This window comes from Schistocerca cancellata, unplaced genomic scaffold (genome assembly GCF_023864275.1).
Source record: "Schistocerca cancellata isolate TAMUIC-IGC-003103 unplaced genomic scaffold, iqSchCanc2.1 HiC_scaffold_1101, whole genome shotgun sequence".
NCBI classification, from domain to species: domain Eukaryota; kingdom Metazoa; phylum Arthropoda; class Insecta; order Orthoptera; family Acrididae; genus Schistocerca; species Schistocerca cancellata.
Genome location: NW_026047100.1, coordinates 640,188 through 665,154, shown reverse-complemented (window position 1 = coordinate 665,154; position 24,967 = coordinate 640,188). Strand labels below are relative to the sequence as shown.

Genomic DNA, 24,967 nt, shown 5'->3' with positions numbered 1-24,967 from the left:
CAAAGAGCGAGAAGACGGAACCTCAGAAAAATCAGGTAAGAACTAGATGCGTTATAAGACCACTCACTCGACACATGAGAGCTTAACTTTCAGGTATTATGGATTTATAGATGGTTCTTAAATATGTTCATATTACAGCTACGGTGCAATGTGTGTTAGGTTCTAGTTACACAACAGTAACATTTATAATGTTACTTAAAATCCGTCTTGATTGCAAAAATATTTTTTTTATTTTTTATTATTCATATGACCGGTTTCGGTTCATTCAGAACCATCTTCAGATATGTAAGATTTGGAAGAGATCGAAATATACACCCACAAAAATAAAGATCCGGATTTAATCCTCAACTAACAAAACGAATTCAATCACAACGACTATTTTAGCATTTATGACGACCCACTAAGATGACAACTGTTGCGTGTGGAGATCCAGGCCGAGGGATGAGAGATGGTGCGCGGTGGAGAAGCCGGAAGACGCGTGCAGCGCCTGGCGTCGTTGACGGGGCCCTCCTGTGCGGCCCTCTTGCCCGCGGCGATGGACATCAGACGACTGAGTGCACCGCGGCACAACACCAAAATGGCGGGAACCACGGAAGCAGACTGTAGAGGAAAACAAGTTCACACCACCACCATAGATATGTAAACCGCCCTATGCTTTAAGATCGTATAAAAATGGTAATTTTACTGTTTTTTAATCCTGACAAGTACAGATTTTAACTTTGACATCTACATATTTTAACCAAATATTTTTAATATAAAAAAGATCTGCTGAATGCAGTATGTACAAATGTAACAAATGTACCAGACGCCACCTGTCGGTAATAGTGTTATAATTAATATAAATGACGTGCACTCTGCCAACCAATTTTATGTGACGTAGCATGTGAAAGTTGCTGGATTTGGACGGGTTACTCCTGTAACTAAAATATCAGGTACGTTCTGGTACATATGATGTTGCTTGGATAGGATGAAAAACATTTGCTTCCGTGAAATAGTAAATTAGTATAATTATTTTTACAGATCTGAAGATGGTTCTAAATGAACCGAAACCGGTCATATGAATAATAAAAAATAAAAAAAAAATTTGCAATCAAGACGGATTTTAAGTAACATTATAAAATCACTGATTGCTGTTATCCCATAAGACATTATGTCTGTTTTTGCAAAAATAAAAAAAAACAGTAACATTTATTGAATGCTGCACTGCACTTCACTGCGACACAGACAGCTACCACTGTTTATCGACATAGTCGCTAAGGATATGGAAAGAACGATCGGGTCCTTGTACAAATTCCCCAACGATATAAATCCGCTCACTGATCACGGAGCCGTTCGGGAACCATTATGCAGACGTCCTCATCATTCGAAAATCTCTTCTCACCCCAGCTGTTTTTTAAGCTTCCTAGAAAGATGGAAATCAAAATGCTGCATGATCCTCCTTCCTTCCCGATCAGCATCACCGAAGTCTTGGATACATTTTTTCGCTATTTCACTACGGCTGGACGAGACACTGCATTTGGTCCATGAACCGCCAGCACTTCACTGAGAGTCTGTCCGCGTCTTATCCACAAGAATCATGCTGCCACGCGAATATCAGCTTTGGAGTACATTTACAGTTACTGCTGAATTTCACTCGCTCACTGCACCGCAGCAGAACTTTGTCAGCAGGATCCCCGGAACATACACTCTCCTCCAACAGTGTGTCATTATGGTTACGCAATAACCTTAGAATGGCACGACATGGCTCTGCTGCAGAAATTCTAGAACATATTGTGAGTTTGAATATGATACATGACCTACGGAGCGAGAAGTTTACGTCCACGATTCACCACCGTTTTAGAAAGCATCGTTCGTGCGAACCTCAGCTTCCCCTTTTCTCGCGTGACATGCTGCGAACCATGCATGAAGAGGAATAGGCTGATTCCATATTCCTAAATTACCGAAAACATTTTACACGGTGTCTCATCGCAGGCTTTTAACGAAGGTACGCGCATTCGAAATAGGTTACCAGATATGTGAGTGGCTCGAAGGCTTATTAAGTAATAGGACACAGTGTTCATTAGGCACAATGCTATCATCAGGAGTGAGCCACGATAGTAGGATAGCTGTTACTTTATATGTATATAAATCATGTGGTGGGCAGGGTGGGCAGAAGTGTGCGGTTATTTACTGATAATTATGTAGTGTACGGTAAGGTGTTGAAGATGAGTGATGATATGAGATGACTTAGAGGCTAAATATCTATTCGATGTGATCAGTGGATGCTAGATAAAAATGTAGAGTAATGTAAGTTAATGCGGATGAGTAGGATAAACAAAGCATGAATGTTCAGATAGGGTATTAATAGTTTGCTACTTGACATAGACAGCTCATTTAAATTGATGTGCGTAACATTGCAAAGCGATATGAAATGGAATAACCATGTGATGATTGTCGTAGTGAAAGCGAATGGTCGACTTTGATTTTATGTGAGAAATTTAGGAAAGTGTGGTTCATCGCGTATAGGTCACTATTGCCACCCATTGTTGAGTACTGGTCGAATGTTTGGAACCCGCACCAGGTCGGATTAAAGGAAGAAACCGAAGCAATTTAGAGGCGGGCTGCTAGATTTGTTACCGATAGATTCGAGTAACAAGCCAAAGTTACGGAGATGTTTCGGCTCAAAGGGGAACCTCTGGGGGAAGAACACGTTCTTATCGAGGAACACTAATGAGAAAATTTAGAGAACCGTCATTTGGAGCTGACTGCCGAATGATTCTACTGCCGCCAACATACATCTTGCCTAAGGACCACGAAGGGAATTAGGGCTCACACGGGAGCGTGTAACAGTCTTTCTCCCGCACTCCGTCTGCCAGTGGAACAGAATGGGAACGACTGCTGGTGTTATAGGGTGTCCACGCCATGCACCGCTTAGTGGCTTGTGGAGTATCTACGTACACATAGATGTAGACAAGTGTAACGTAAATTTCGAACTCGCTTGGTACATTCATTGATGCAGTTTGGTGGGTGCATCTAGGCTGTCATTTGACCTGTGTTACTAATCGAAGGCACCATCACAGCTGTGGACTACGCGAACATTATAACCGACCACCTGCATTCCTTCATACCTGATGTTACCGACGGTCATGTCATCTTCCTGCAGGAAAGCTCCCCTTGGTATAAGGCCAGGCTAGCGCTGCAGTGGTATGAGAAGAATATCTTGGCTACCATATTCCCGTATTCTGAGCCAGATGGCATACACTTGCGGAGATACCATCCACCAGCTCCGCGCCCACAAACCACAGTCCGGCAATTTACTTGCACCGAGTAACATTTACGTGGACATCTGATGTCACATACCTCTGCAAACCTACCAAGAAACTGTCAGATTTCGGCAACCCAGATTCGTTTCTGTATTACGTCCCAAGGGAATGCTATTAAGCCCATGGGTACAGTATTGTAGCTGATTAGTGTGTATACGGCGTAATCAGGTTCCAATTTTCAACTTAGAAAAAATGTTTCATTATTAATGTTTCTAAATTTGCAGGTACGGTCGGCAAGACAATACTTTTCGCACTGAAAATGGCTACGTTCCACAACGCGCGTGTGCAGACACATCAGAAATTTTGGGAACATTTCTGCCCCGTTATATATAGAGGCAAGATATTTTCATACAAGCCGCACATATCATACAGAACGTGGGAAATTAATGCTAATTAAACATTATATACCGAAGTAGAAATTGGTGATCGAGATCGCCAGAAACTATGTGAAGGATGTGTTAGTCCGCGTAGGTAGCTGGGTGGCCAGCGCGCCGGATTGCTAAGCGAAGGGGCCCGGGTTCGATTGCTGGCTGGGTGCGAGATTTCTCCCGCTCCAGGACCAACTGTTGTGTTGTCTTTCCCTTGTATCGTCGTAACTGGCATTAATGTCGACATGGCCGAATGGGCACTGCCTGAGATCCAATAAAAGAAGTATCAGCGTCGCTGTGCAAGGAGTTCAAGGTCAAAGTGCCTGGTCGGCACCCACAGAATCATGCCGTGGCGCTCGACTCCGAGGTAAGGTTGTGGAATAAATTTCCAGTATTTGGCCGGCAAGTGGAGGAGAGTTGGTGGCGTAAAGTTCTTGGTTACCAGACCTCACACCAGGGTCCTGGTTTAAAAACCAAACCTCTCCGCAAAGTCTAATGAAATGAGGGCCTGTGACACTACTGTGGTGTCCGTCCGTCGGATAAGAGCCTTAAGACTGGCGGTCCCCTTGGTTGCTATCCGCGATTAGTAGGCTATGTGCCGGTACCGGGTTTCATCCTCTCCCTTCTTTCATCAGCATGCAAAACACAAACACACACACACACACACACACACACACACACACACACACACACACACTTAATATAAATATGTAGTGTTACAAATATTGCAGTGCAGCAAGTAGTAAATAAACAAAAACATTCACAGAATGAGAGTCTGGTTCCACCATCTGGCCAATAGTTTTTACGTCCCGGCTGTGGTAGGTGCCAGTGGCCTTTCTGCGGTAGCTTGGTGAGTACAACATTGGAACATATTGTCTGTTGTCTCTAAGAGAATTATTGTAGTAATAGCGAACGATCAAAATGGTTCCAGTGGCTCTGAGCACTATGGGACTTAACATCTATGGTCATCAGTCCCCTAGAATTTAGAACTACTTAAACCTAACGAACCTAAGGACATCACACAACACCCAGTCATCACGAGGCAGAGAAAATCACTGACCCCGCCGGGAATCGAACCCGGGAACCCGGGCGCGAGAACGCTACCGCACGACCACGAGCTGCGGACAGCGAACGATCACTACATCACAACACTCACAAAAATATTAAAATACAGCCAAGTTGTTTTCAGGGTATTAGTTTTATAGAAGTGAGAGAATATTATTATATTGAGGAACAAGTGACGGGGTCAGGGATTTTCTCTGCCTCGTGATGGCTGGGTGTTGTGTGCTGTCCTTAGGTTAGTTAGGTTTAAGTAGTTCTAAGTTCTAGCGGACTTATGACCACAGCAGTTGAGTCCCATAGTACTCAGAGCCATTTGAACAAGTGATTTTAGATCGGTCAGACGTAAGCAGACAAGCCCCGTATTTCAAATATAGGAGAGAGTAATTAGTTGTATAGGTGTATAGTCCTTTGGCACGAATGGAACTGGTAAAGACATATTCTCAAATTACATACTGAAATGTAAGCGCCAATCTCAATATCAATCCTTTTGCCCTTTCATCCGGGAGCAGTAAAATTCATTATCTCTCTCAATTTCGAAAACAATAAGTTCCAAACTATGTTGCTGAGTAAAAAGTTTTGTCTTTGTGCCTAAAACTATTCACAGAACTGGTAGACAGAACGAGAAAATAAACACAGAAGAAAAAGTGATTAATATGAAATTGAATAAGACGGAATAAATGTTTAACGATGAGTTCATAAATTTTGTTTCGCGGCAAAAATATGCTGGGCACAATAAGTTCAACTATTCAAAGCAATGGGTCTCAATAACAAGTTTAAATTTTGTCAGACAATACTTTTTTTTCGGTTGGACGTTTATAATGATCCGAAAAAGATAATCAGGTAAGAAATTTCATAACCGCTCAGTTGACTGTACTACTGTAGACTGTGCTTCATCCAACTCAACTTATGGTTCGTTTCTCCCTAATTTTAAAGAAAAATAAAAGTCAGTAACTTCTGTGCCTGTAGGTATGAAACTAAAGACACCATATGAGAATACACCACGCTTTTCCTTGGTGCCATTAGAATTTCATTTGAGAAAATGACAATTTACGTTCTGACATGACTTTTTTTTAATTCACCCAGATGATGCTATCATAACTGAAAATGATTTTAATTGCAGAGAAAAGGTGCATATTATGGGAAAGATCGCTAATATGAGGCTAAACTATGATTAAAGGAAATGCTCAGCTCTTTTGGGAAGTATCTCAACTCAGTTTTCACTGTGCAGTGACAGTAAGAGCACTACGGAGCTGGATATTTTCAAAAATTGTTAATTTAAGAAGTAGTGAATTTCAACTTTTTGGAATGTACGTGCTTGCATAGATTTAATATCTGATGTTGAGCAGCTGCTGCAACATTATTCATGGGATTACATTTTTCACACAATATTTTTTTCACTGGCTGCAATGGATTGTCCTTCGCCCAAGATGACTTGTTTCTAACATTCTGTGACCTGATACGGGACGGTATCAGATCTTATCACACGTTATTTCATTTTAGGAGAGGACCCTAGTGGCTTGATTCAGAGTCATGTTGCTGCTTAGTAGTTTGATGATTTTATAAACATCTTTAAGACATCTGATGATGATCTTGTTTTTCTAATAGTTGATGGGCATCATACCATATTTGTGTGATAGAAAGTAAGGAAAAACCGTGTCCACATCATCTATTTATCACCCCATTCCATGCACTCTCAAGAAGGAGCCTCTTGTATGGAATTCGTTGGGCCGTATAAAACGTATTATCTCCAAAATGAGAAAGCTGATGGGCAACTAAACAATGTTAAGCAGTAACCCCATTTTTGATTAAGAGGTTATGTCAGAGCGATAACAACGGAGAATGCTGTAGTCGGCCTCTGGAAAGCGAGGCTCTTCCCACGTAAAACGCATGGACTAAGAGACAACGACCTTGTAACACAGCAGTAGTTTAAGATAAGAGAAGGAAACAAACCTGACCTAGTAAAGGAAGCAGGTTCTGGATCTGTTAAGTAGCTAAGACGTCGTTCGTACATGAAACGTTTGAAACAGTCCAAAGATATGAAAGCGGCAGCGAAACTTTTGTTTTTGGAAAAGAAAAAGAGAAAATCACAGGGAACGTAGTATTACAGTTATCCTGGATCTCATACAAATTTAATTGAGAACAATGATCCAAATATGTAGACTGAAGAAAAAAAGAAACCAGTGAATTCTAATCGTCTGGGCTGCCATCTAATTTCACAGCAGCACCACTTTGTTTGTCAGCCGTGGCAAACTTAAAGGACTGCGGTACGTCGGTGATACTCTATGCCTCATTTTGTTGTCTTCATGGCAAGCCTTCCTGGGTAGGGCGCTCCGATGACCCCGGAATTTTGTCAGTCTAATGCGTCAGATGGACAGAATTTGGCACCCAGTTCTCCAGTACAGCCTACAACTTAATCAGTCTGTGCCAAACAGAATAACTGGTTTTATAAGAGCCAGAGGAGAACCAACGCTTTATTGACTCGAACAATTTGTGAAGCTATTTCTCTTGATCAAGTCACCAAATTTTTCTGAAATTGTTACCATTTGTTTGTCTGTACATCTACATCACAGCTTCCGATTTCCGTCCTATTCGGATAATTCCTTCATAGTGTGACGTGTTTTTTTTATCTTAAAATGTAATTTGAAGCCTTCACGAAACTTTGTGTCGCGGGCACCCTGTACAATATGATGATAGGAAAAACAATTATCTCTTACTAAATTTTCGCTTTCTGTCCAGTAAAACTAGCATCGTGCATGACGCATTAATTTACTATTTCTTCAGTACCTTCTCTATTTGCAACATGTTTCACAGACAGTATCCCTACGTACCACCAAATGTACATAGTTCGTGAGATACTAAAAGGGCTCCCTTACGTTTGTTGTATGGTAATACACATAGTTATATTTTCTGGTGTTTTTTTTTGTGATATGTTACAATACAGCATCACCGGTCTATTGCGGTCTTTTTTTTTTTTTTTTTTTTTAAGGACTTGTAGTCCGAGGTGATAGGTCTAACTGTGTTGGTGGGCCAGTAAATTTCCACTGTGCAGTGACTTTGTCACTGCAATTCACTTTGGAGGTGTGGCGGTGGGACTTGTTGTCCCGTACCACCCTCTTACGGTGATAGTACTACATGAGTCAGGCAGAATTTATTGCCTAACATGGGCAGGTGCAGGTGTGGCGGTGGGACTTGTAGTCCCGTACCGTGATTGCGGTCTAACTCTTGGTGAGACAATAAATTTATCCCTTTGAAATATGACTGCGAGAAAAATATGAAATATAAATACCTACCAAAAAAGCCTCATTTTATAAGTATGTCACTGTTCAAATATTAATACAATGACACGTAAATTGTAAACGCTGTGCTGCTGCTATGTCCTAAATACTGTGGCTGTTGCTGCTATGCTAGTTAAAAAATAATAATTCAAACTACCAGCAACACGATGTGCAATGCATGGTTTAAACTATAGTGACGTCCACAAAACTTACGTATTAATAAATCTCATTACTATAATGATCATTGTGAATCAAAGTTCTGTTTCTCAGAAACTCGGGAAAGCTAAATTTTGTGTGAAACTTGAAATAAAGAGACGAATGCTGATTGAAGAAAAAACAATAAAGTGACTGTATTAACGAAACTGTACGTCACTAAGAAAAAATACTTTAACATTTGAAATATTAAAAATTCACTTTAAATAAATAGTGGAAAAATGTGGACAAATCGTCTTAGTATTACAAACACGTATGGTGCACATCTTTGAAGAAAAATCAGTAAACCACACATTGTTACGTTATCACAAAAGTCTCTAATTCTAAATCGCTGACCAAATTAATTACTACGCTAGGATGTCTCTGCAAATGCGCTACTACAGTACCTTTTCAAGTCTTCTAAATGAATTTACAAAATACCTCTTCATATATGAAAAATAATATAAGAAAATTATTGCCGGTACACAGCACGACCTAAACACTTATTACTGCATCAGAAGATACAACTCGACTACTCCTCTGCCTCTCCAAGATGCTACTCCTCTCACAAGGAAAGATTCTACTAACAGTCTCTCGTAGTGCAACCTCTTTGGCAGAAATGTTGCCCGCTATTACTCAGATGCTATTGAAGCTTTACTTTTCCACGTGACATCCAAAATATTACTAATATTAAAACTTTGTCTATAAAATAAAACCCTTACAATACGACGCTTTACACAACCTGAATGACACATTTCACAACCTGGGTGGGGTGATACCGATGTTCTTTATTACTCATGTGTCTCGTGGACCCTTTCAGTCCATCTTGAACTCATTTGCTCTTCAACAGGCTCCCGTAACAATACATCTCTCCATCTGACTGTTTCATTTCTAGATGTCCCATTGTCCAAGTTTCTGTAGTTGTGGAAGGCATTCGATACAGCGGTCGCAGATAAGAGCTCAAAGATCGATGGACTAGCTTTGTGGCTTGGTTCATGACTAGCAAGCGGATAAAAATAATCGAGTCGTCTTTAACTTGGCGAAACCACGAAGCTGCAAAAATGAGGACAATGGAGTGTTATGAGGCCAGCAGTGTTCACGATATAATCAAAGTACCTAGTGGATAGCGCCAGAAGGCACGTGACATTGTTTCAAGACGATGATGTCTCGTGTATGAAGTTCGCCCTGCTAGAGAACGGAAATGAAATACTGAAAGCTGAGGAGAGGATCGATGCTAAGCGCAGGAACTGGGATGAATATTTCGTTACAGTTTGATTACACCATTATGGTAAATCACTGAAAAACGATAAGACTCTTACAGCGTAAGAGATTATCTGTTCGGAGGATTCAAAAGTGGAGCACCCGCAAAGAATTAACAGATCCGTGCTTTACCGACAAACCCACCTATCAGCGCAGGATTAGACGTGAAAGGTGCGTATGCCACGTCCAGAACGTTATAATTGGCGTGAAAATCCGTCTTTCTGTCCACAAACAAGGCGAATGAGCTCTTTGAAGATTATCGCAGCCAGTACGAGCTGATTTCTCTCGAGAAACGGTAGGATTTCTTCTCGCCTTTGATGCGGAGGAGGAATCCGGTAAAATTTTTTAAGTATTTCAGGAACCGACGGAATACTTTGTAATAATGTCAGACTAACGAATTGTGGATACTGTAGATTTTGAGATGGGCAAAACCATCGCAGTGAACCAATAAGCCTGACACTAAAACCACAAGTTATATTTCGCAAACTAATTTCACTGGATTAATGGTCTTACTGGGCTAAGTTACATGGTTTTTCCACACTGCACTATCTGATCAAAAATGTCCGGACACCTGTTAGTGGGGGCTTTATTACGTTTAGAACTCCGCTTGAGACACTTTAAATGAGTTGTCCAAATGTCTATAGAGGGTTGGCAGCCCATTCTTCCTCAGTCACTGAAACCAGAGGCGGTAGTGATGTGTGTGGGGTCAGGAGACAAGTCGATGTTGTGACTGATTCCAGACCTGGTCCATTGGTTTCAGGGTGGGCGTTGGGCCGGCCAGTCCAGTTCAGGAACATTATTGTCAACAAACCACTGCCTCACAGTTGCTGTTTCGTGACAGAATGCGTTGGCATACAGATAGAAACAATCATAGCATCCGAACTGTTCTTCTGAATAACCGGTACGGAGTATTCACTGCTATAGTGCTCATATCTTCCCGTATTTAGAGCATTGTTGACTACACATGATGGCAGGTGATGTTCTCGAGGCATTCGCCAAACTCAAACCCCTCCGTCGGATTGTCATGGTGTACACAGTATTTCGTCACTCCAGTCACTCGTCGTCCACTGTCCAGTGCGGGCGCTATTTATTCCAGCTCAAGCGTCTCTTAGCAATGAGTTCTGTAACGTCTGGTTTATGAGTAGCTGCTCGACCACTGTATCCCGTTCTATGTGACTCTCTGCCCACAGTCATTGTGCTAGCTAGACTGTATGTAGCACTTTGTAACTCACAAGCGTTTCCTGATTTCCTGACATTTCTTACAACCTCTCTTTGTAGTGCTGTGCGTCAATCCTCGAGACCTGGCTGATCTTATGTAGTTGTTCCTTGAGGTTTCCACTTCACAATGACATCACCAACAGTCCACTTTGACAGCTTAAGAAGGGTTGAACTGTCCCTGGCGAATTTGTTACGCATGTGACATGGAATAAGTAGCCTACATTCGAAGTCACTGAGTTATCCTGGCAGACACGCGTGATGTTGCTGATTCTCTGCTGACAACACAGGACTCCGCGCCCCATAGTATGCGGGTGCTGGGGTATCGTGACATGTAGTGGTCAATTCCGTATTACATAGAGGAGTCCAGATACTTTTGATCACATATTGTAGCTGATTGTGCGAAGCCGTCTGAGTTCCTGAGTCGTCAAACGTTGTCCCGCCTGATCAATGGGAGGGCGTACTACTCCACTACACTCCCCAATCTTACATATGCCTAGTTTTCTCTAGACATCGATAGGTTTAGCAGGAAGCACTGACATATAGTAACATAAAGCAACAGGTTGTCATTCTAAGCTACAGGTTGTCCGCTATTCTAATGGCATTCTACATCACGCACTAAACTACACTATTAACCACAGAAGGTGTGCACACAACGCAGCGAATTCGCATTCTCTTTTTGGCAGGTCACAAGACACATCACAACAGCTACGCACTGCAGTCTGCTTTAACCTGAATGGTAAAAAACGTCAGTCCATTACAATGTAACCAATGCACCCAAACAATGTCATTCTTAAGAGATGTTTACTGTTTTCGACTTAAAAAAATCCAGTGTTTATAATAACATAACATCTTGCTTAGGCGCTGGTGAACAGCCTGTACGAATTTTATACAATGCATACACTGTAGTGTCTCTGATAATATTGTTTATTCTGCTACCAGTTTCGGTCTTAAGCCATCATCAGCCTGAGGGTACAACATACCAAAGTGGGCATTGTGACAATGTGTAACGAAATAAGATCAAAACAGGAAAAGCCGTTATATCAGTCGAAATACTTATAAAAATTATTGCGGATTTATCACATTTCATACAAGCTTTAACATACATTAGTCTTGAAAAATCATAGTTGCTAATACAAATGAAAAAGTATAGCAAGATTCAAATGTGATAGCCCACTGACAAACAGACCACATGTGATATGTAGAAATACAAGTCAAAGAACTTCAAAGTCAAAGGTGACAGTATTGACCAAATCCAAAGAAGTTGCCATTAAACACTTCTATGGTAATCACTGAAGCATTAACAGCTCTGTACTTGATTCATACTACAAAAAAATAAAAAATGAAAATAAATAAAATAAAGTAAAATAATAACAGGATTGATATTTGTAAGAATATACAATATTTGGAAGTTCAGTCAAATATTTAAGCATGTTAAAATACAACTACAGAACAGTCGATGAAATTATAACCAGTCAAACCATATATGACGAAAATACACATTAAAGGAAATTAATATTAAGGAAATATAAGTTTTAGGGGTGAAACAAAAACAAATATGTAGATGTAAAACATTCTAATACTTCCTGCATTTGCCACAATCTAAACGTTTTTTGTGAAGAAACTTGGTATACATCTGGACTCTTAAGCATTAGTTAGGAGAATAAGTTATCCAGTATCTACATAATCACAAAATGTGGTTGAAATTCCATTTATTATACGGATGAACGTTAATAAAGAGATATGATATGATAAAAAGTCAAAGTGAAACATATATGTAAAAAAGCTGTTTATTGTAGGTTACAAAACAAGACAGAAGATAATGACAGGAGGGATGGGAGAGGAGAAGGACAGAGGAGAAATACGAAGGGGGCCATAATTGAGGAGAGCTATCGTTTAAGAAGATCCACTCAAATATCTGAAACTGTCAACCAAATTATTTAAGAGACCTTTGTTTCTAAGTTCCACCTACTCATCGAGAAGTTTATCTGGATGAATAACCTTATTTGCAAAAATCTCTGTTTCTTCGAGAAGGTTCATAATCACACCATTTTCAGGACTATGCAACATTTCCATGTCATCAGCAATTCTATCCAGTGTATGATTGTGTGATCTTAAACACATACCTGATGCAAAGATGCTACTTAGATGTTGTTGTTGTGGTCTTCAGTCCTGAGACTGGTATGATGCAGCTCTCCATGCTACTCTATCCTGTGCAAGCTTCTTCATCTCCCAGTACCTACTGCAACCTACATCTTTCTGAATCTGCTTAGTATATTCATGTCTTGGTCTCCCCCTACGATTTTTACCCTCCACGCTGCCCTCCAATACTAAATTGGTGATCCCTTGATGCCTCAGAACATGTCCTACCAACCGATCCCTTCTTCTGGTCAAGTTGTGCCACAAACTTCTCTTCTCCCCAATCCTATTCAATACTTCCTCATTACTTATGTGATCTACCCATCTAATCTTCAGCATTCTTCTGTAGCACCACATTTCGAAAGCTTCTATTCTCTTCTTGTCCAAACTATTTACCGTCCATGTTTCACTTCCATATATGGCTACACTCCATACAAATACTTTCAGAAATGACTTCCTGACACTTAAATCTATACTCGATGTTAACAAATTTCTCTTCTTCAGAAACGCTTTCCTTGCCATTGCCAGTCTACATTTTATATCCTCTCTACTTCGACCATCATCAGTTATTTTGCTCCCCAAATAGCAAAACTCCTTTACTACTTTAAGTGTCTCATTTCCTAATGTAATACCCTCAACATCACCCGACTTAATTCGACTACATTCCATTATCCTCGTTTTGCTTTTGTTGATGTTCATCTTATATCCTCCCTTCAAGACACTATCCATTCCGTTCAACTGCTCTTCCAAGTCTTTTGCTGTCTCTGACAGAATTACAATGTCATCGGCGAACCTCAACGTTTTTATTTCTTCTCCATGGATTTTAATACCTACTCCGAAATTTTCTTTTGTTTCCTTTACTGCTTGCTCAATATACAGATTGAACAACATCGTGGAGAGGCTACAACCCTGTCTTACTCCCTTCCCCACCACTGCTTCTCTTTCATGCCCCTCGACTCTTAAAACTGCCATCTGGTTTCTGTACAACTTCTAAATAGCCTTTCGCTCCCTGTATTTTACCCCTGCCACCTTTAGAATTTGAAAGAGAGTATTCCAGTCAACATTGTGAAAAGCTTTCTCTAAGTCTACAAATGCTAGGAACGTGTGTTTGCCATTCCTTAATCTTTCTTCTAAGATAATTCGTAAGGTCAGTATTGCCTCACGTGTTCCAGTATTTCTACGGAATCCAAACTGATCTTCCCCGAGGTCGGCTTCTACTAGTTTTTCGATTCGTCTGTAAAGAATTCGTGTTAGTATTTTGCAGCTGTGGCTTATTAAACTGATTGTTTGGTAATTTTCACATCGGTCCACACCTGCTTTCTTTTGGATTGGAATTATTATATTCTTCTTGAAGGCTGAGGGTATTTCGCCTGTTTCATACATCTTGCTCACCAGGTGGTAAAGTTTTGTCAGGACTGGCTCTCCCAAGGCTGTCAGTAGTTCCAATGGAATGTTGTCTACTCCGGGGGCCTTGTTTCGACTCAGGTCTTTCAGTGCTCTGTCAAACTCTTCACGCAGTATCGTGTCTCCCATTTCATCTTCATCTACATCCTCTTCCATTTCCATAATATTGTCCTCAAGTGCATCGCCCTTGTATAGACCCTCTATATACTCCTTCCAACTTTCTGCTTTCCCTTCTTTGCTTAGAACTGGGTTTCCATCTGAGCTCTTGATGTTCATACAAGTGGTTCTCTTATCTCCAAAGGTCTCTTTAATTTTCCTGTAGGCAGTATCTATCTTACCCCTAGTGAGATAAGCCTCCACATCCTTACATTTGTCCTCTAGCCATGCCTGCTTAGCAATTTTGCACTTCCTGTCGATCTCATTTTTGAGACGTTTGTATTTCTTTTTGGCTGCTACACTTACTGCATTTTCATATTTTCTCCTTTCATCAATTAAATTCAGTATTTCTTCTGTTACCCAAGGATTTCTACTAGCCCTATTCTTTTTACCTACTTGATTCTCTGCTGCCTTCACTACTTCATCCCTCAAAGCTACCCATTCTTCTTCTACTGTATTTCTTTCCCCCATTCCTGTCAATTGTTCCCTTATGCTCTCCCTGAAACTCTCTACAACCTTTGGTTCTTTCAGTTTATCCAGGTCCCACCTCCTTAAATTCCCACCTTTTTGAAGTTTCTTCAGTTTTAATCTACAGGTCATATTCAATAAATTGTGGTCAGAGTCCACATCTGCCCCTGGAAATGTCTTACAATTTAAAACCTGGTTCCTAAATCTCTGTCTTACCATTATATAATCTATCTGATACCTTTTAGTATCTCCAGGGTTCTTCCATGTATACAACCTTCTATCATGATTCTTAAACCACGTGTTAGCTATGATTAAGTTGTGCTCTGTGCAAAATTCTACCAGGCAGCTTCCTCTTTCATTTCTTAGCCCCAATCCATATTCACCTACTACGTTTCCTTCTCTCCCTTTTCCTACACTCGAATTCCAGTCACCCATGACTATTAAATTTTCGTCTCCCTTCACTGTCTGAATAATTTCTTTTATTTCATCATACATTTCTTCAATTTCTTCGTCATCTGCAGAGCTAGTTGGCATAGTAGGTGTGGGCTTCGTATCTATCTTGGCCACAATAATGCGTTCACTATGCTGTTTGTAGTAGCTTACCCGCATTCCTATTTTCCTATTCATTATTAAACCTACTCCTGCATTACCCCTATTTGACTTTGTGTTTATAACCCTGTAGTCACCTGACCAGAAGTCTTGTTCCTCCAGCCACCGAACTTCACTAATTCCCACTATATCTAACTTTAACCTATCCATTTCCCTTTTTAAATTTTCTAATCTACCTGCCCGATTAAGGGATCTGACATTCCACGCTCCGATCCGTAGAACGCCAGTTTTCATTCTCCTGATAACGACGTCCTCTTGAGTAGTCCCCTTCCGGAGATCCGAATGGGGGACTATTTTACCTCCGGAATATTTTACCCAAGAGGACGCCATCATCAATTAATCATACAGTAAAGCTGCATGCCCTATGGAAAAATTACGGCCGTAGTTTCCCCTTGCTTTCAGCCGTTCGCAGTACCAGCACAGCAAGGCCGTTTTGGTTATTGTTACAAGGCCAGATCAGTCAATCATCCAGACTGTTGCCCTTGCAACTACTGAAAAGGCTGCTGCCCCTCTTCAGAAACCACACGTTTGTCTGGCCTCTCAACAGATACCCCTCCGTTGTGGTTGTACCTATGGTATAGCTATCTGTATCGCTGAGGCACACAAGCCTCCCCACCAACGGCAAGGTCCATGGTTCATGGGGGGGATAGGAACCTTAATTAAATATAGTTCTGAATTTCCTTCCTGGTTGGCCAATATACATTTTGTAACATTGTAAATAACTAATTTTGTACACGTCTGGCATCATAAATTGATTCTCTATGAATATTTTGGTGTAATTTTTGCCCTAAATTATCTTTGGTTTGAAATGAAATTGTAGTGTTACATTTTTTTAAATAAGTGATTGATTTTATCAGATGCTTTTCCACAATGTAGAGTTGTAGCAAATCTCAAATTTGACGTATATTTTATCTCAACCGAAGAGATTTCTTGCCTAGCTAACTTCTATATAGCTTTTATTTTTTTGCAATAAAATTCAATTCAGGTTCATAATCATTTTTGTGGCAGTGTAATTTAGGATATTTAGATCCTTATTGTCCAGCACAGAGTTGAGAAAAGCATGTTTGTGTGTCATGGGTCAGCATGACTGGTTATTGGTTATTACATTTGTGGTTGTAGGCTTTCTGTATATATTAAACTGATATATATCATTATATTTTCCACTCGTAATCTAAAAAACTTATTCCTATATTTCTTCAATTTCCACTGTGGATTTTAAGGATGGATGCATATCATTAAAAACACTGTTTCAGCTTTGAACATCATTGTGACCCCCTTGTATGAAGATGATGGTGTCATCAACATACATTCATAATAGAAAACTTTATTTACCACTTCAGAATTGCTATTAAATTATGTATACTCAACATTATCAGTGAAGATATTGACAAGAGTGCCAGATAAAAGCACTTCCCCTTGCAAGCCCATTTTATTGCTTGAAATAATCATCACTCAAGAAAAAATAAGTATGGGATAAAACAAGGATTAACAGCTCAATAAATTCAGCTACCTATAGAATATTTAACCTTTTATGATATAAAAAATTTCGTGTGACTAACAAAATAGAATCTGCAACTGGAACATTAGTATGCTTAGATAGCTTATATTTTACATGCTTATGAATTGGAGTGAATTGTAAAATGCTGTATATTCTTACATTCATCAATCCCGTTATTCTTTTCTTTGTTTTATTAATGTTTTCATGTAATATCCATCAAGTGTGGAAGTGCTAATACTTCAGTTTCGTAATCTGATTACCACAGAAATGTTTAACGGCACTTCTTTGGATTTGATCAAGTCTATCATCTTTGACCATGGAGTTCTTTGACTTGCATTCCTATACATTACATGGTGTCCTTTGGTCAAGGGCCATCACATTTTAATCTTGCTACCTGCTGCACACCACAGCTATTCACTACTGACTGAAAGATTCTGTGTCTCCACAATGCTGCCATTGTAGGCAGAGATACTGTTGACTAGCAACTGTTTCTCCGACCACAATTCTTCAAATATATCATTTTCCTTTACAGATATTAACAAATCCTACAACATCATCAAAAAATAGCCATCGTACAGTTCTTCGACATGTCTCGCTAACACACATGTTGTTCCAGGAGATAACGTCGCACCCTCTGGTTGCAGAGTTCGCCGTGCGGCGGTGCTCGCTGGAAGGGCGGTGGGAGGGCCGCGACCCTTCGTCCCCACAGGGCTGGACCAACTACACGCCCTGCTACCTGCCGGAGACTCTGCAGCTCATGCGGAGGCTCTACGCCGGCTCTGAGGCCGCCGCCAAGGTAAGTCAACACTGTAACGACGCTGCAGGAAAGGTCGGCGCTGTACAGAAAACAGACACACGGATGAACTTAAAACCAGCCTACAAGGTGAGATAAACTTGTTTAAAGTTTGTGACATGGTCCGTCACTTCGACGTCAGCATAATTATCTGTGGCAAGAAGACAACAGTCACCACTAAATAACGAAGTTCCATAGACATTTATTTTAAAATGTTACTTTACACATTACTTATCGTTAAATTATTTTAATATTGATTGTAAACTCTTTCCAGAGGAGGACAGAATATTTCAGTAGGCGCCATGTACAGAGTCACAGTCCACGAGGCAGTCGCCGTAACGCGATACCTGACAGCACCCACAGACACGGGTGAGAGGTTAAATTACCACCGCAGACCAGAAATTAAGATTCCAAATCAAATATAAACAGAGTCCCAACAAAATTAGGTTTGAAACGGGTAACTGAACCATGGAATAGTTGAAAAGCCATGTAAAAACTTGAAAAAATTTGAATACTGAACTTGGGGTAGCATAAACGGCCGCAAGTAATTTAAAAACTGAAATTTTTAATTTCAGTCCCTTTAAGAAGATGCTAGTTTGCTTCCAGAAGATAACTAGTTTAAACGACACTGATCTTAATAAATATAGATATTAAAAAAGTCTAACTTAAGAGCAAAAACAGCTTGAGGTTTAATAACAATACGAATTTCACGACGGAAACTTTCATCTGTGCAATAAAATTTATTCCGATTTGGTTAACCACAATCAAATGAAAAATACCGTGTGAAAGCCCTTCAGAGGCAACTTCCGTTTGTTAATTGAACTACTTCATGGAACAGGTATTGCACCCACAACACAGTGACTCCAAAATCTGATTCATACTGCACAGCAGCTTTGCAGCTTAAAAAACCTATAAACGTACCTAGGCTAGAAAAGGGTTCATATCAATTTGCGCAGTACCGGGAAACCACATAATTCTTAAGATTACGACAACCAAAGATTGGTACGACATTTCTCTCTAGAATGGCATAAAAGAATATATCTTAACTGCTCTTATTAGGCACAGTAAACTCTAAGAAAGTTCACTCTACAGCCTGGCCTCAGTTCGCGTTCAAACATTAGTTACAAAATATCAAACAAGCGAACGCTATCATGCATATGCCTTGCTGTGGATTCACCTAAACCGACAACTTTCGACAGAACACATACACAAGCGGAATAAATTACCTTGCAGGTTTTACTGTCAGTTTAAAATTGAATGCACACCTGCGAAACAAATAAAAATTACAGCCCCACAATACATAAAAAAAACAGAGTTACTCATCAAATCAATTCTGGTCTTGACAGATGGTCAGGTGGTCTACGTGTACATTCCCGGTGCAGGCGGTTGACATCAGAGTAAGTGAAATCCAGATAGAAGCGTTCCACCGACCAGGGCCGCACTGTACATCTCTGTAACCATTCAGCTGGCTCAGTATACGATCCTGGGTGGCCAACCACCTAAAATCCACTCTCACGACCATACAGCAACAACTGATCCCGGCTCGCTGGGTTTGCACTCGGTATTGCTGCCATCTTTCTGGTGACTGCAAGAGTCGTCACTCAACGACTGCCCCTTTCTCGACTGAACACTTTAAGTTTACAGCACCTTCTGCTCTCCGGGCACGCTCTCTACTGCTCCCGTCGTGTCTATCAGTCAAAGATAGCAACTCCAGTCAAGAAACGAGATCAATAGGAGCCACACAGCTCACAAGGAGAGATCTCCAGCCGTAGGTTGAGATTCCAGCTATCACACCCTGCAGCCATTCACCGTGGTGAGCCCTCATTTGCGAGTAACAAACGGAAAGAAACATTCGGAATATTGGGTGATGCTTAATAACAGTAAAAAAGTCGTATGAGAGAGATTGGTTGCGTGGTGTAGGGAAAATGATAGTAGATACAGACGCAGAAGGCTGCAGGTTTGAACCTTGTGAAATGTGGCAATTTTTTTATTCTAAAATTTTTGTGGAAATGACTTTGATGATTATTTTTATTGAATTAATTGGTTTAAATTTAATTTTTTATTTTTATCCCTTCGTCACATCATGTTAGTCACCGTATGAACTTTTTCATTTGGTCCATTTTAAAGTTATATCGTTTTCCCAATCGGAATTTTTGTGAATTTGAATTTAATTGTGTTTGTCTATTGTTGTACTCAGTTATTTTCATATTCCGATCCGTCGATTAAAAAACAAAAGACGAAATAATATATTTATGTTGACTGTGCATTGGCGTGGAAAATGGTATTTTTTGTTACCTGATGTGCAATTTTTTTTGCACGGTAACTGTCATACAAAAATTTACTGGACAACCTAATACCTACTGCAATGTGGAAAAAAAAACACAGATGACAACTTAAAAGAAACAAGGACTTATAACCAAAACGAAATTAAAGCATAGTGAGAAAGACATATAGGGTGAAAATTTTAAGTTGACAAACCAGAGCAACTCGAAAAATAAGCTTCACACGAAAAAATGTGTATAATCCAAAGTTGACTGTTTTCGAGGGGGACATCTGCTGGTGCTAAGATTAGCCCTCTACCCCAGCCCCCTGGGGGTGTGGTGGGAGGCAACTTTAAAATTTCAACCCCCATTTTTTATTGCAGAATCAGATTCTACATAAAGAACTACGTACATCTTGTCTTAAAACTTTCTTTTGATTCTTGTTAGTTGACGCTGTATTTAAAAAAACTCCATCTTCTCATTTCTGCGTGGAAAATGGTTACGGACAAATAAAAAATTCTTATTTACTCCGTAAATTTTCATTCGCTAAAACTAAAACTCTCCCTCTCTCCCCATAGGGTGGGGTTTGAGAGATAGGAGTTAGAGTTTAACAAAGTTGACCCAAATATTTTTTTTTCCGCAGATTCGGATTTGGGTCAACATTTGTAAAACTAATTCCACTCTCTCAAATCCCACCCTATGGGGAGAGAAGGAGAGTTTTAGTTTTAACGGATCAAAATTTACGAAGTAAATAAGTATTTGTTATTTATCCGTAACCATTTTCCACGCAAAAATTATAACATTGATTTTCTTGAATTAGAGCGTGTTTAAGACAAAGTGTAAATAATTTCTTACGTAGATTCTGGTTGTGTAATAAAACATGGAGGTTCCCATTTGAAATTTTAAAGTTGCCTCCCGCCCCACCCCACAGTGGACTGGGTTGGCGGGCTAATTTTTGCACCAGCAGATCTCCCCCTCCACAATAATCAACTCTGGATTCTACAAATTTTTTCGTGTGAAGCTTATTTTTATAGTTATTCTGTTTTGTTAACTTAAAATTTGCACCCTGCATAATAAACACAGTAGTGTCGAAGAGAAAACACGACGAGACAACAAATGAAATTAAATCGAAATTAACGCATGACATTAATTAACAACATATGACCAGAGATTTGAGGTGGGAAAAGAATGAGAGGAAAGAAAAGTTGATGTTATGATTCCGACGTGGCATCAACTAAAAAGGCTTGCACCAAGCGACCGGCCTACCCAACGGGAGGCCCTAGCCATACGATATTTCATTTCATGATTAAAACTATGTGAGAAAGCAATGGAAATAAAAAAATACAAATAAATCAGTTAACTAAATAAAAATATGATCGAAGTAACTTCGATAAATAATTAGAAATTAAAGAAAAATGCACCAGACGAGATTCGAATCTACAATCTCTTGCACGTGCAGCTACACTGAAGAGCGAAAGAAACTGGTAAACCTGCCTAATGTCGTGTAGGGCATCCACGAGAAAGCCGATGTGCCGCAACACAACGTGGCATGAACTCGACAAATGCCTGAAGTAGTGCGAGTGGGAAGTGATATCATGAATCCTGCATCTGTCCATAAATCCGTAAGAGTACGATGGGGTGGAGATCTCTTCTGAACAGCACGCTGCAAGGCATCCCACATATGATCAATAATGTTCATGTCTGCGGAGTTGGGTGCCAGCAGAAGTGTCTAAACTCAGTAAAGCGTTCCTGGAACCACTCTGTAGCAGTTATAGACATGTGGGGTGTCGCATTGACCTGTTGCAATTGCCAAAGTCCGGCGGAATGCACGATGGACATGAATGGTTGCAGGTGATGGGACAGCATGCTTACGTACGTGTAACCTGTAAGAGTGGTGTCTAGAAGTATCGTGGGTCCCATATCACTTCACCTGGACATACCTCACACCATTACAGAGCCTCCATGAGGTTGAACAGTTCCCTGCTGAGATGCAGGGTCAATGGATTCATTTGCTTGTCTGGATACCCGTACAAATCCATCCTCTCGATACAATTTGAAACGAGACTCGTCCGATCAGTCAACGTGTTTCCAGCCATCAACAGTCCAACGTCGGTGTTGACCGTCCCAGGCGAGGCTTAAAGCGTTGTGTCGTGCAGTCATCAAGGGTACACGAGTGGGCCCTCGGCTCCGAAAGCCCATATCGATGACGATTTCTTGAATGGTTGGCACGCTGACACTTGTTGATGGCACAGTACTGGAAGCTGCAGCTATTTGCAGAAGGGCTGCACTTATTTCGCCTTAAGCTCAAACGAGGCAGCACGAGGGTAGATGGTACAGTGTATGATAGCTGCGATCTTAACCTATGTAAGTGTATAGATGGTTTCAAAACTTTGGCTGCAGGACATTTCTGTTCAGTCTAGAGAGAGTCGTGATTCACTTTATAGGAAGTACCAAAAATTAGTAGTATATGGTGACTTCAACTTTAATTTTAGGTGTAACTGTGCAGGGAAAATAGTATCAGAAGTTTATCTAAATTCATATTTTACTGATACAGGCTATGTTTCTCAACCAGAATGCAGGGAAACACTAGCACAACCATAGATAGCGTTTTTATCCATTCATCATCATCAGAGGAGCATTCTGTTAGCAAAAGGGTAAGTGGCCTTCCAGACCATTACGCACAAATTTTAACACTGAAACGAATTTGTGCAGACACACACACACACACACACACACACACACACACACACACACACACACACGCACGCACAGACGTTTTTAAACCTCACTAAAGTTCAAGAGTGTCAGGAAGTTTATAGTGTAGATAACATAGGCGATTTGTGATTTTTGTTTTAGGGCAGGTCAGTTTCCTCAAAGGCTATATACACAGCAGTGAAATCGGTTTCAGAAGAGAGGAAAGGCAAAATGTAGACAATTGTAGACCTATTTCTGTGCCGCGAGTATTTGGAAAAGTTATTGAAAAGGCTCTGTCTATCAGGCAACTGGTCCTATTAGTTCACATAATTTCTCGATAAGGCAGTGGATGGATTAAACAAAAATTTGCGAACACAAGACGGTTTCTTTTTTTAACTAAGACGTTTGATTACGATAATAACAAAATATTACTCTTATTGAATAAGAGTAGGTTCCTCCCATACTTTAAGAATAGACAGCGACAGCATTTCTCCACAGTAAAGAGAATGGCTTCAGGGGGTCAGGGTTATGACAACTACTACTTCTTATATAATTATACTAGCTTAGCGTCCGCTGCTTCACTTACGTTGACTGTATAGTCTGCACACACACCGGTATTTTTTGTTTTCCTTTAATCGAATTTCCGTCTTGTTTACAAATTGCAGAAAGTTCTAAATTTTGCACGATAGTTAAGGCAATAGAAGCATGGTCTCACCCGCATTTACTTCTAACCTAAAAGTAATTGTGACAGCTAGAGTCTGAGATCTTTATTAATCCCCTAACACATATTTATTTAGAAGGCAAATATAAATTTTCAGAGGCTTAGCTTTAGAAATAATTTAATATAACGAATATAAATTTTCATCCCCTACATCACCCCCTCTGTTGTACCCTGCCTACTCGTCAAATCTGGGGTGCCCAGGAAATCTGATTTCTCGGATTGCTAGATAACAATTCAAGCAAATGGTATTAATGAAGTTGATACCGAAAGGAAATGATGACAATATTTAACTTTGTGAAATACGGGTGTGTCGCAGGCAAAAGGCAACAGCAAAGAAAAAGTTTCATAAGCATATACAATTCGTAATAAAAGACAAGTAATACAGTGAATGCTTCTAGCCAGGTCGCTGGTCATGATGCTTCTCGTAGAACTCGCAGAACTGGCGCGGCCAGTCTGGTGCAGACCTTCTCCTCTTCGCATAGAGGGCGCTGCTGTCGCGTTGTCGCCCTAGAGAAGGGTCAGTCCGCGTGCAACTGGCTGACGTCCCCTTCACTGCCCTCTCTGCTCTAACTTTCCCGACCGGCGTGCCAGCGCCTGACTTTACGCCGGAAGACCCTTACTGGTTGAGTTTCCGGAAACTCTGAAACATTTTTTTCCATAGCCAAGAAGTCAAATACAAATTTTCTTAGATTTAGCTTAAAAAATTCTTTCACTATCAAATATTTTCATAAAAGTTCCATCACCTATTTCACATCTTTAGTAATTTAATTTTCAAAAATTCTGAAATACGTTTTCTTCTGTTTCCAACCTAGAAGTCAAATATAAGCTTTCATAGATGTGACTTTGAAAATGTTGTATACAGACTTTAATGGTGATTTATATTCCAAAAATGCTGAACCCACTATTGTTCCCATTAGTACCAGAATTTTCAAAAATGTGTACTTTAATTTCTAACAGTTCTACTTTTAAAATTGTCTCAATAGCGACAGATTTTTGAAAAATTTTTCGTCTCCTACTTCACCTCCTTAGGAATATATTGTGGACCAATCTTTGACTTAACGATGCCTACAGTATAAGATCAGTACGCACGTCAAGATTCAAGTTTACATCATCGTTGGTTTGCGCTGCACACTGGTCGGTCAATGAGTTAGCCAGGCCCTGTTTCACTCTGTTACGGGTTGAATTTCCAAAAATACTGAAATATTGTATTTCTAACCGTGAAGCGAAACAAATTTGCATAGATTTACCTTCCAGAATGCTTTAATAATTACATATTTCCATAAAATCTTTCGTCTTCCATTTCATCTCCTTACTGGTTTTATGTCCTAAAACAGTGGAATAAAAGTTCTTTTCTTTAATTTCTAACCAAGTAGTCAAATAACAATTTTCATAGACGTAGCTTTTAAAATGCTTTAATACCTCTTCAACAGTATTTTTTTAATAGTAGTTCTTTTCTTTAATAGTAGTTCTATAATAGTGTTTCTTTAGGACCTCTGCTGCTCGTTATTTATATAAGTGATTCAGGAGACAACGTGAGCAGCTGTCTTAGA

General features: G+C 40.1%; 1 protein-coding gene across 1 annotated transcript in view; it reads left to right on the top strand.

The window, feature by feature from the left end:
- The window catches only part of LOC126155889 (PDF receptor-like), a 287,262-nt gene that overhangs the window by 117,375 nt on the left and 144,920 nt on the right, over window positions 1-24,967 (top strand). The window contains exon 3 of the mRNA XM_049916260.1: window positions 17,593-17,744. Coding sequence (XP_049772217.1) covers window positions 17,593-17,744 — 152 coding nt within the window. The remainder of the gene's footprint in view (window positions 1-17,592; window positions 17,745-24,967) is intronic.